General features: G+C 40.3%; 1 protein-coding gene across 1 annotated transcript in view; it reads right to left on the bottom strand.

The window, feature by feature from the left end:
- CPQ (carboxypeptidase Q) overlaps positions 1 to 13,833 on the bottom strand; it is a 544,933-nt gene that overhangs the window by 395,613 nt on the left and 135,487 nt on the right. Inside the window, exon 2 of the mRNA XM_055286849.2 lies at positions 332 to 796. Within this exon, the coding sequence (XP_055142824.1) occupies positions 332 to 764 (433 nt within the window). The 5' untranslated portion in view covers positions 765 to 796. The remainder of the gene's footprint in view (positions 1 to 331; positions 797 to 13,833) is intronic.

Genomic DNA, 13,833 nt, shown 5'->3' with positions numbered 1-13,833 from the left:
CATTTTTGTATCCTGTTTATGTATATTTCAATTATCTATAGAACGATGCTAATGTTTAAATAGATAGCAATTACAAAGTGATAGGGCTGGTAAGTATCATGGACCAGTAGCTACAGATTCTACATTTAAAAAGCGATCCAACATGATCAGTTCTCTTTCACAAAAGAAACAGAAGTAAAAAATGGGAGGACGAAAAAGGGTAGAGAACTCATTAAGCCAATGGAATAGGAGATTATCCAAATTATAACATGAATCATGCATATTGTACTCAATTACACCAAGGGACATTAGTTTTATAAAATACAAATCAAACTGAAAAGACAAACAGTACCTTCTGGAGGAGTCCCATTGCTGCTGCCAAGACCCAGAATGGCTATCTTATGAATTCTTGGCTCCACCATCACAGCTGATTCTTCTCCCCTCTCCCAGTGGGGTATTCTCACTGGCTCCAGGTGAACATTCTCCAGCCCATCTTGCTGCAGGTTTTGGTACATAATTTGGATGGCTTTTTCTAGGTTCTTGGAGCCACTCAGTCTGGGTCCAACAGTATCAACCAGAAGTGCCAGTCGCTCATAGGATCTGTTCTGGGCTTTACCATAAACAGCTAGGTTGATGATTGCTTTAGCAACATCTCCATAGCTGGCTATTTCTTCTTTTATTTCTTGAAAAGTCCTCTTAGAGATGCCATTCTTATATATAGCTTTCCCAGAGCACAGGGATAAAAGGTGAACACCACCAAAAAATGCGAAGATAAGGAATTTCATTTTTTTCCAGTTGGTTTTCTTGTTAAGATAATCTACATAAATAAGAAGCATTATGTTTTAGGGGAAAAGAATCTCACAGCTATCTGCCCATAACCCAGGGATTGCTTTTCAAGCAGCATTCCCCTTCCCTTCCCAACCACTGCCCAACATCCACCATCAAATTCAGGCACTGTTACTCCGAGGAATGAACAAGTAAAGAGGCAATGATTGACCTCCCTTAAAACTGTAGAATCACGTGTTACCTATTAATCCTGTTTAAAATATGCTAAAAGGATAAATCAAGAAAAGAGCTGGGAAGAAGAGAAAGAAGTGGTGGTAGGAGTGACAGGGCTAAGGCAGTGTTACCTGCTGTATAGTCTCCTAAATAGAGTATAATCCAAATGAGTGTCCTTGCTCCCTCCACCAGGTGTGTTCTCTCCTCTCCTCTTTGCCTGTCAGACTCATCCACTGAGGCCCTCTCAGCTGTCATCTGTTTTTGATACTTTTACCAATCCCCCCTTCAGAAAAATAATTGCTTCTTCATCTGTGCTTGAAAAGTACTTTATGCTTATGGTCAAAAGATATTTATTGGAAGCCACTAGATGCCACAAACTGTGGTATGTTTTTAAGAGGAAAAAGTCTAAGCTACTGCAAAAAGCAGAGAATTAATAAAAAGACTGGGCTTTGTTACCACTTAACTGTTTGACATCCACCACCTACATAATAAAAATAATAATGATAATAACAATAACAGGAAGCATTTATATAGTGCATGCTGTGTGTCAGACCTTGTGCTAAGTATGCTACATTCATTAATGCATTTAATCCTCACGACAACTCTATAAGGTAGTTTATTATTACCTTTATTTTACAAATGAGGAAACTGGGGCACCAAGAGATTAAGCAGTTTGCCAAAGATACACAAAGGCTTTCTAGCTCTAGAGTCCATGCTTTAAATAGTGCTACTCAAAGCATGGTTTGTGGGCCATACCAGTCCAAAAACTGTTTTTTACTAATGCACAATAGGTAAATACAGAGATTATGAGTAACTGTATTCAATGCTGTCCAATATAGTAATCAATTGTCTCGTATGGTCACTTCAACTTAAATTAACTAAAATTAAATTAAACTAAGGATTTATTTTCTCAGTCACACTAGCCACATTTCAAGTACTCAATAGCTACGTGTGGCTAGTGGCTATTATATTAAGCAGCATGGACAGAACATTCCTATCATGACAGAAAGTTCTACTGGATAGCACTGGTTTAGATACTTTCATATAAACTGTATGTCTGCTATCGTTTGAATGTTTGTCCCCTTCAAAACTCATGTTGAAATGTAATAGCGCTTGTGACGGTATTATAAGGTTGGACTTTCAAAAGGTATTCAGGACGTGAGGGCTCCACCTTTATGAGTAAACTAATGTTTATTGCAGGAAGGGGTTTGTGCCTCCTTTGATCTCTCTCATCCCCTTTGCCCTTCTTCTGTGCGATGCCTTCTGCCATGTTATGATGCGGCAAGAAGACCCTCACCAGATGTGGCCCCTCAATCTTGGACTGTTTAGCCTGCAGAACCACGAATCAATAAACTTTCATTCTTTATAAATTACTTCGTCTGTGGTATTCTGTTAAAGCAGCGCGCGCACACACACACACACACACACACACACACAAAACTAAGACAAAAATTGGTACCAGAGAGGTGGGTTGTTATAACAAATACCTGAAAAATGTGAAAGCAGCTTTGAAATTGGGTAATGGGGAGAGGCTGGAAGAATTTGGAAGAGCAGCCTAGAAAAAGCCTAGATTACAATGAATAGAGTATTAAGGGCAATTCTGGGAAGGGCTCGGAAGAAGAGATGAGCAAGAGAGAAAGTCTGGAACTTCTTAGAGGTTACTTGAGTGATTCTTCTTAGAGATTCATGACCAGAATGCTGACAGAAATATGGACAGTACAGGCAATTCTGATGAGGTCTCAGATGGAAATGAAGAACAATGTATTGGAAACTGTAGCAAAGGCTATCCTTGTTATTAAGTGGCAAAAAACTTGGCTAAAGTGTGTCCATGCCTGAGGGCTTTAACAGAAGGCAGAATTTAAGAGTGATAAACTAGAATATCTGATGGAAGAAATTTCTAAGCAAAATACTGAAGGAGCTGTGTGGCTTCTTTTAAAGGTATACAATAGAATGTGAGAGGAAAGAAATAATTTAAAGACAGTATTTATAATTTAAGGGGAAATAGAACATAAAAATTATGAAAATTCACAGCCTGGCCATGTAAAGAATAAAAATGTGTGCTTAGGAGTGCAAACAAAGGGTGTGGCCACGCAACCATTTGCTAAAAAGGGTTGTACAGCTAGAAAAGAGCCAGGTGCTATTCATTAAGACAATGAGAAAATGACCCCAAAGGCACTTCAGGGATCTCTGAGGCAAGCTAGAATCTTGAGGGCAAAGTTTCCAAAGAGGCACCCAGGGGACCTCAGAATTCACTGCTCTGCACCTCACCTCCCCAAATGTCTGTTCCCCACATTATGATGCAGTGCCCTTAAGCTGCTCCAGCCATAGCTTGAGCAGGCACATGTGCAGCTAAGGCCTCTGCTCCTGAGTGCACAAGCAGTAAGTCTTGGTGGTATCCACACGGTGCCAATTCTGCAGGCACACAGAATTCACAAGCTGTGGAGGCATGGCTACCTTCACCTAGATTTTAAAGAATGTATCAGACAGCCTGGGGAATCCAGGTAGAAATCTGCTGCAGGAGCAGAGCTGCCACAAACAGTCCCCACTAAAGCAATGTCTAGTGAAGCTGCAGGGGCAGAACCACACCTGAGACTCCTGAACTGTAGATACCAGCACGCAAAGCCAGCCTGGGAGAGCTGTAAGCATAAGACTCCAACCTTCCAGCAAAGCCATAGGTGCAGGGCTCTCCAAGTCCTTGGGTGCTCAACCCCTGCCCCAGTGTGTCCAGGAAGCAGGGCAGCATGGAGTCAAAGAAAATTATTTCTGAGCCTTAAGATGTACTGTTGTTGTCCCCATAGGGTTTTGGACTTACTTGGAACCAGTTACCCCTTCCTTGCCTATTTATCCATTTTGGAATGGGAATGTCTATCCTATACCTGTCCCACCATTGTATTGTGGAAATAGATAACTTGTATAATTTTACAGGCTCACAGCTAGAGGGGAATTTGCCTCAGAATGAATTGTGTTATGTCTCACCCATATCTGATTTAGATAAGACTTTGGACTTTTGAGTTAGTGCTGGAAGGAATTAAGACTTTGGAGCTACTGGGATGAAATAAATGTGTTTTGTATGTAAGAAAAACATGATGGGAGGAATACTAAGGGTTTAACATTTGTCCCTTAAAATTCATGTTGAAATTTAATTGCCTTTGTAATGGTCTTAGAAGGTAGGACCTTTAAGAGGTGTTTAGATCATGATGGATTTGCCCTCATGAATGCACAAATGCCTTTATTGAGGGAATGGGTTCTTATCATGGGAGTGAGTTTATCCCCTCTTGCTTTTTCTCTCTCCCTCTCTTGTCCTTCCACCATGTGATGCCTTTTGCAAAGTTTTGATGCAGCTAAAATGCCCTCACCAGATGTGGCCTCTCAATCTTGGATTTCTAGGCTCTAGGATTGTAAACCAATTAATCTCTCTTAGTTATAAACTATCCAGTCTGTGGGGTATTCCATTATAGCAGCACAACATAGACTAAGACAACATCTGTCAACTTTAATGATTAAAAAATGGTGCTTCTCTTTGTATGTCTTTTTACTTTCACCTTTCTAATTTATTGTTATTCTGCAAAAGCATTAGTCTATAACAAATTCAAAATTTTCAAAACTGTTCCTTCACCACGGATAATATGAGAAGCACAATCATAAACTACTAAATTATAAGAAAAAATTCTAAAATAAGCCAGCATGCAGAGCCTTTAAAAATGACTCCAACAACTACTTCAACCTTATCTAACCTCCTCCCACTCTAGACCACACAGATTTTCATTCTCATTCTCTTTCTGTCTCCAACACACACATACATACACATGCATTGCTAAGGTTCTATGTACTGAGCCCTTGAAATGTGTTGAGTCCAAACTGAGATGTCTTAGGCTGAGGGCAGTGGCTCATGCCTGTAATCCCAGCACTTTGGGAGACTGAGGCAGGAAGATCAGCCTGGGCAATATAGCAAGATCCAGTCCCTAAAAAAAAAAAAGAAGGGGGGGTGGAGTCAAGATGGCCAAACAGGAACAGCTCAGGTCTACAGCTCCCAGCGTGAGCGACACAGAAGACGGGTGATTTCTGCATTTCCATCTGAGGTACCGGTTTCATCTCACTAGGGAGTGCCAGAGAGTGGGTGCAGGACAGTCAGTGCAGCGCACCATGCACAAGCCGAAGCAGGGCGAGGCATTGCCTCACTCGGGAAGCACAAGGGGTCAGGGAGTTCCCTTTCCTAGTCAAAGAAAGGGGTGACAGACAGCACCTGGAAAATCAGGTCACTCCCACCCTAATACTGCGCTCTTCCAACAGGCTTGGAAAACGGCACACCAGGAGATTGTGTCCCGCACCTGGCTTGGAGGGTCCTACGCCCATGGAGTCTCACTGATTGCTAGCACAGCAGTCTGAGATTAAACTGCAAGGTGGCAGCGAGGCTGGGGGAGGGGCGCCCACCATTGCCCAGGCTTGCTTAGGTAAACAAAGCAGCCAGGAAGCTGGAACTGGGTGGAGCCCACCACAGCTCAAGGAGGCCTGCCTGCCTCTGTAGGCTCCACCTCTGGAGGCAGGGCACAGACCAACAAAAAGACAGCACTAACCTCTGCAGACTTAAATGTCCCTGTCAGACAGCTTTGAAGAGAGTAGTGGTTCTCCCAGCACACAGCTGGAGATCTGAGAATGGGCAGACTGCCTCCTCAAGTGGGTCCCTGACCCCCAGACAGCCTAACTGGGAGGCACCCCCCAGACTGACACCTCACTAGGCCGGGTACTCCTCTGAGATAAAACTTCCAGAGGAACTAACAGACAGCTGAATTTGTGGTCTCACGAAAATCCGCTGTTCTGCAGCCACCCCTGCTGACACCCAGCCAGACAGGGTCTGGAGTGGACCTATAGCAAACTCCAACAGACCTGCAGCTGAGGGTCCTGTCTGTTAGAAGGAAAACTAACAAACAGAAAGGACATCCACACCAAAAACCCATCTGTACATCACCATCATCAAAGACCAAAAGTAGAAAAAACTACAAAGATGGGGAAAAAACAGAGCAGAAAAACTGGGAACTCTAAAAAGCAGAGCACCTCTCCCTCTCCAAAGGAACACAGTTCCTCACCAGCAACGGAACAAAGCTAGACAGAGAATGACTTTGACGAGTTGAGAGAAGAAGGCTTCAGACGATCAAACTACTCCGAGTTACAGGAGGAAATTCAAACCAATGGCAAAGAAGTTAAAAACTTTGAAAAAAAATTGGACGAATGGATAACTAAAATTACCAATGCAGAGAAGTGCTTGAAGGAGCTGATGGAGCTGAAAGCCAAGTTTCGAGAACTACGTGAAGAATGCAGAAGCCTCAGTAGCCGTTGTGATCAACTGGAAGAAAGGGTATCAGTGATGGAAGATGAAATGAATGAAATGAAGAGAGAAGCGAAGTTTAGAGAAAAAAGAATAAAAAGAAATAAACAAAGCCTCTAAGAAATATGGGACTATGCGAAAAGACCAAACCTACGTCTGATTGGTGTACTTGAAAGTGACGGGGAGAATGGAACCAAGCTGAAAAACACTCTGCAGGATATTATCCAGGAGAACTTCCCCCAATCTAACAAGGCAGGCCAACATTAAGATTCAGGAAATACAGAGAACGCCACAAAGATACTCCTCGAGAAGAGCAACTCCAAGACACATAATCGTCAGATTCACCAAAGTTGAAATGAAGGAAAAAATGTTAAGGGCAGCCAGAGAGAAAGGTCGGGTTACCCACAAAGGGAAGCCCATCAGACTAACAGCTGATCTCTCGGCAGAAACTCTACAAGCCAGAAGAGAGTGGGGGCCGATATTCAACTTTCTTAAAGAAAAGAATTTTCAACCCAGAATTTCATATCCAGCCAAACTAAGCTTAATAAGTGAAGGAGAAATAAAATACTTTACAGACAAGCAAATGCTGAGAGATTTTGTCACCACCAGGCCTGCCCTAAAAGAGCTCCTGAAGGAAGCACTAAACATGGAAAGGAACAACCGGTACCAGCCACTGCAAAAACATGCCAAATTGTAAAGACCATCGAGGCTAGGAAGAAACTGCATCAACTAACAAGCAAAATAACCAGCTAACATCATAATGACAGGATCAAATTCACACATAACAATATTAACTTTAAATGTAAATGGGCTAAATGCTCCAATGAAAAGACATAGACTGACAAATTGGATAAGGAGTCAAGACCCATCAGTGTGCTGTATTCAGGAAACCCATCTCATGTGCAGAGACACACATAGACTCAAAATAAAGGGATGGAGGAAGATCTATCAAGCAAATGGAAAACAAAAAAAGGCAAGGGTTGGAATCCTAGTCTCTCATAAAATAGACTTTAAACCAACAAAGATCAAAAGAGACAAAGAAGGCCATTACATAATGGTAAAGGGATCAATTCAACAAGAAGAGCTAAATATCCTAAATATATATGCACCCAATACAGGAGCACCCAGATTCATAAAGCAAGTCCTGAGTGACCTACAAAGAGACTTAGACTCCCACACAATAATAATGGGAGATTTTAACACCCCACTGTCAACATTAGACAGATCAATGAGACAGAAAGTTAACAAGGATACCAAGGAATTGAACTCAGCTCTGCACCAAGCAGAACTAATAGACATCTACAGAACTCTCCACCCCAAATCAACAGAATATACATTTTTTCAGCACCACACCACACCTATTCCAAAATTGACCACATAGTTGGAAGTAAAGCTCTCCTCAGCAAATGCAAAAGAACAGAAATTATAACAAACTGTCTCTCAGACCACAGTGCAATCAAACTAGAACTCAGGATTAAGAAACTCACTCAAAACCACTCAACTACATGGAAACTGAACAAGCTGCTCCTGAATGACTACTGGATACATAACGAAATGAAGGCAGAAATAAAGATGTTCTTTGAAACCAATGAGAACAAAGACACAACATACCAGAATCTCTGGGACAAATTGAAAGCAGTGTGTAGAGGGAAATTTATAGCACTAAATGCCCACAAGAGAAAGCAGGAAAGATCCAAAATTGACACCCTAACATCACAATTAAAAGAACTAGATACGCAAGAGCAAACACATTCAAAAGCTAGCAGAAGGCAAGAAATAACTAAAATCAGAGCAGAACTGAAGGAAATAGAGACACAAAAAACCCTTCAAAAAATTAATGAATCCAGGAGCTGGTTTTTTTAAAAGATCTACAAAACGGATAGACCGCTAGCAAGACTAATAAAGAAGAAAAGAGAGAAGAATCAAATAGATGCAATAAAAAATGATAAAGGGGATATCACCACCGATCCCACATGAATACAATCTACCATCAGAGAACACTACGAACACCTCTACGCAAATAAACTAGAAAATCTAGAAGAAATGGATAAATTCCTCGACAAATACACCCTCCCGACTAAACCACGAAGAAGTTGAATCTCTGAATAGACCAATAACAGGCTCTGAAATTGTGGCAATAATCAATAGCTTACCAACCAAACAGAGTCCAGGACCTGATGGACTCACAGCCGAATTCTACCAGAGGTACAAGGAAGAACTGGTACCATTCCCTCTGAAACTATTCCAACCAATAGAAAAAGAGGGAATCCTCCCTAACTCATTTTATGAGGCCAGCATCATCCTGATACCAAAGCCTGACAGAGACACAACCAAAAAAGAGAATTTCAGACCAATATCCTTGATGAACATTGATGCAAAAATCCTCAATAAAATACTGGCAAACCAAATCCAGCAGCACATCAAAAAGCTTATCCACCATGATCAAGTGGGCTTCATCCCTGGGATGCAAGGCTGGTTCAACATACGCAAATCAATAAATGTAATCCAGCATATAAACAGAACCAAAGACAAAAACCACATGATTATCTCAATAGATGGAGAAAAGGCCTTTGACAAAATTCAACAACCCTTCATGCTAAAAACGCTCAATAAATTAGGTGTTGATGGGACGTATCTCAAAATAATAAGAGCTATCTATGACAAACCCACAGCCAATATCATACTGAATGGGCAAAAACTGGAAGCATTCCCTTTGAAAACAGGCACAAGACAGGGATGCCCTCTCTCACCACTCCTATTCAACATAGTGTTGGAAGTTCTGGCCAGGGCAATCAGGCAGGAAGAGGAAATAAAGGGTATTCAATTAGGAAAAGAGGAAGTCAAATTGTCCCTGTTTGCAGATGACATGATTGTATATCTAGAAAACCCCATTGTCTCAGCCCAAATTCCTTAAGCTCATAAGCAACTTCAGCAAAGTCTCAGGATACAAAATCAATTTACAAAAATCACAAGCATTCTTATACACCAATAACAGACAAACAGAGAGCCAAATCATGAGTGAACTCCCATTCACAATTGCTTCAAAGAGAATAAAATACCTTGGAATCCAACTTACAAGGGACATGAAGGACCTCTTCAAAGAGAACTACAAACCACTGCTTAATGAAATAAAAGAGGATACAAACAAATGGAAGAACATTCCATGCTCATGGGTTGGAAGAATCAATATCGTGAAAATGGCCATATTGCCCAAGGTAATTTATAGATTCAATGCCATCCCCATCAAGCTACCAATGACTTTCTTCACAGAATTGGAAAAAACTACTTTAAAGTTCATATGGAACCAAAAAAGAGCCCGCATCGCCAAGTCAATCCTATGCCAAAAGAACAAAGCTGGAGGCATCACGCTACCTGACTTCAAACTATACTACAAGGCTACAGTAACCAAAACAGCATGGTACTGGTACCACAACAGAGACTTAGATCAATGGAACAGAACAGAGCCCTCAGAAATAATGCCACATATCTACAACTATCTGATCTTTGACAAACCTGACAAAAACAAGCAATGGGAAAAGGATTCCCTATTTAATAAATGGTGCTGGGAAAACTGGCTAGCTGTATGTAGAAAGCTGAAACTGGATCCCTTCCTTACACCTTATACAAAAATTAATTCAAGATGGATTAAAGACTTACATGTTAGACCTAAAACCATAATAACCCTAGAAGAAAACCCAGGCAATACCATTCAGGACATAGGCGTGGGCAAGGACTTCATGTCTAAAACACCAAAAGCAATGGCAACAAAAGCCAAAATTGACAAATGATATCTAATTAAACTAAAGAGCTTCTGCACAGCAAAAGAAACTACCATCAGAGTGAACAGGCAACCTACAAAATGGGAGAAAATTTTTGCAACCTACTCATCTGACAAAGGGCTAATATCCAGAATCTACAATGAACTCAAACAAATTTACAAGAAAAAAACAAACAACCCCATTCAAAAAGTGGGCAAAGGACATCAGCAGACATTTCTCAAAGGAAGACATTTATGCAGCCAAAAAACACATGAAAAAATGCTCATCATCACTGGCCATCAGAGAAATGCAAATCAAAACCACAATGAGATACCATCTCACACCAGTTACAATGCCCATCATTAAAAAGTCAGGAAACAACAGGTGCTGGAGAGGATGTGGAGAAAGAGGAACACTTTTACACTGTGGATGGGACTGTAAACTAGTTCAACCATTGTGGAAGTCAGTGTGGCGATTCCTCAGGGATCTAGAACTAGAAATACCATTTGACCCAGCCATCCCATTACTGGGTATATACCCAAAGGACTATAAATCATGCTGCTATAAAGACACATGCACATGTATGTTTATTGCAACACTATTCACAATAGCAAAGACTTGGAACCAACCCAAATGTCCAACAACGATAGACTGGATTAAGAAAATGTGGCACATATACACCATGGAATACTATGCAGCCATAAAAAATGATAAGCTCATGTCCTTTGTAGGGACATGGATGAAGCTGGAAACCATCATTCTCAGCAAACTATCGCAAGGAGAAAAAACCAAACACCACATGTTCTCACTCCATAGGTGGGAACTGAACAATGAGAACACATGGACACAGGAAGGGGAACATCACACTCCGGGGACTGTTGTGGGGTGGGGGGAGGCGGGAGGGACAGCATTAGGAGACATACCTAATGCTAAATGACGAGTTAATGGGTGCAGCACACCAACATGGCACATGGATACATATGTAACAAACCCACACATTGTGCACATGTACCCTAAAACTTAAAGTATAATAATAATAAAAGAAAAAGAAAGAAAAGAAAGGAAGGAAGGAAGACAAATTGAAATGTTTTGTAAGTGTAAAATATTCACCTGATTTGATTTTAATGACTTAAGTTGAAATAAATATAAATATTTCAGATAAATTGGGTTAAATAAATGTGTTATTAACTGATTTTACCTGTCTCTTTTTACTTTGTAGTATGGCTATTAGAAAAGTTTAAATTGCATATTTGTGTTCATATTTATATTGGACAATAATGCTCTAGCTGCACTGAACTTCACGCTGTTCTTCAAATGCACAGGCTCTTTCATAACTCTGGGTCTTTACATATGTTCATTCTCTTTTATTGAAAGACCCTTCTCCTCACCTCCTCCCCTTCATCTGGCAAATGTCTCCACTTACTCTTTAATGAAAATGCTTTAAAAACTACCTCTTCTGTAAAGGCTCACTAAACAACACCCCAGAGTTATTTGCACCATCTTCTGTGTTTCTAGTATAATTAACTATGTTATCAGCTAATATGTTTGTTTATAAACCTGTCTCCCTTACTATCAAAGCAGGGTAAATTATTCACCACTGCACCTTCAATTGTTATACTCAAATATAGGCACTCAATACATTTTTATTTAAGAAATAAATGAGTCTTTAATCTCTCTAGGTCTTAGCTTCTCAGAGTATAAGAGTATTGGCCTTGCCTCCTTCACAAATAAGCTGTAAGAGTAAAAAGTTGCTATCATATTTAAAATATTTTGAAAAATTATGAAAACTATACCTTGCTGCTGCTTCCCTTTTTATTACAACTATTTACATGCATAGGGTCCTGGTTTCTATAGCCACTGAAGCCACTATACTGACACTTGTTTTTTTTTTTGTTTTGTTTTTTTTTCCTTGAGACGGAGTCTCGCTCTGTCGCCCAGGCTGCGGTGCAGTGGCGCAATCTCGGCTCACTGCAAGCTCCGCCTCCCAGGTTCACGCCATTCACCTGCCTCAGCCTCCCGAATAGCTGGGACTACAGGTACCCACCACCACGCCCGGCTAATTTTTTGTATTTTTAGTAGAGACGGGGTTTCACTGTGGTCTCAATCTCCTGACCTCGTGATCCGCCCGCCTCGGCCTCCCAAAGTGCTGGGATTACAAGCATGAGCCACCGCGCCCGGCCCTACTGACACTTGTTTTTAAAAGCTAAATTTTGTTAAATGATAAAAAAATTTCACCAGATTGCAATTTATTCTTGAAAGTACCTTTTTCCAATGTGTTGCTAGTGCAAAACAAAAGGTTCATAAGACATCTATTCATTAGCACTAACCACAAATATCTACTTCTCATTAAAAGTTCTCTAAGCATTCTGCAAACATTAATTAACTATTTCACAATACATTCCTAGTGATGGATTAGAATCATATAATGACACTATTGTAGAGATATAGGAGAGCTTAGTGATCCCTAGTCCATATCCTCGCTTTGTAGAAAGTTAATCAAGACCTGTGTTTTGATTTCCAGGCAGCAGATAAACCAGAAACTATAATCAACCAGGCAATTTGACTAACTGACACAGACTTCCTGGAGGATTATAAATTGTGTTTTTTATAGGAAACCGTATGCATTTACATGAAATAGAAACTCAATGAGGAATACCCAAATGCAGTTTGAGAGGCAAATAACTATAATAATATATATATACTCAAACATTCTCATGCATAGAGTACCGTGAGAACAAAAAGAAGAACAAAAGGAATGCTGAAAAGCTCTAGAGAAGCCTTAACATCTGAAGACAGTCTTAGGAAATGGCTCAGCAGGCAGAGGAGAGGGAATGGTACCCTTTCTGGAAGGACCACCAGAACTTAGGTCATAGTCTAGTTAAAAAATATGTCCAGAAAATAACATTGCCTAAGTTAGACATCCTTTTGCATGTATGTCACTCCTATTAATAAATATCATGGTTTTTTTTTTTTTTTTTGGAGATGGGGTTTCACTGTTGTCCAGTCTGGAGTGCAGTGGTGCAATCTCGGCTCACTGCAATCTCTGCCTTCGCGTTTCAAGCGATTCGCCTCCCTCAGCCTCCCGAGAAGCTGAGATTACAGGCACCCTCCACCATGCTCAGCTAATTTTTGCATTTTTAGTAGAGAAAGGGTTTCACCATGTTGGCCAGGCTGATCTCGATCTCCTGACCTCGTGATCCACCCACGTCGGCCTCCCAAAGTGCCGGGATTACAGGTGTGAGCCACCACACTTTGCCATAACATGCCATTTTTATAATAATACTTAATGTCTCCTTATATGGTCAATTAAATTAATTTTGACATAAAATGATATAATCACTTTAAAACAGAAACTGAGTATTATTCTAAATACCTTAACTAGACTGTATTTTCAAATTCCACAAACATAATAATGCTTATTTTTAAAAGTAGGTTAATTTAAAAGATAATCTTTTAACAAAGTCAGTTTTCCCTGAGTATATCGGCAGCACTTTAGAAGATTTACTAAGACTGAAGGCACAAAACAATGAACTATATGAGAAATCACCTAGAACCTTCAACATAAGTGAACAATAAATAGGTGTTAGTTGACTCAACACCTGGTTTTCCCTGGAACATAATCTAAAAATTACTGATGTGATTCCTGGCTGGAATGCATAATTATAGATCTCTCTAACAGCACTACAGAATTTTATTATTATTGTTTTTAGATAGTTATATTAGCCCAACTAAGGTAGTTTTTCATTAATAAATAGTAGAAAATAACATTACTAA

Source organism: Symphalangus syndactylus, chromosome 7, assembly GCF_028878055.3.
Source record: "Symphalangus syndactylus isolate Jambi chromosome 7, NHGRI_mSymSyn1-v2.1_pri, whole genome shotgun sequence".
NCBI lineage: Eukaryota > Metazoa > Chordata > Mammalia > Primates > Hylobatidae > Symphalangus > Symphalangus syndactylus.
This window is presented reverse-complemented; position numbering and strand designations above follow the sequence as displayed.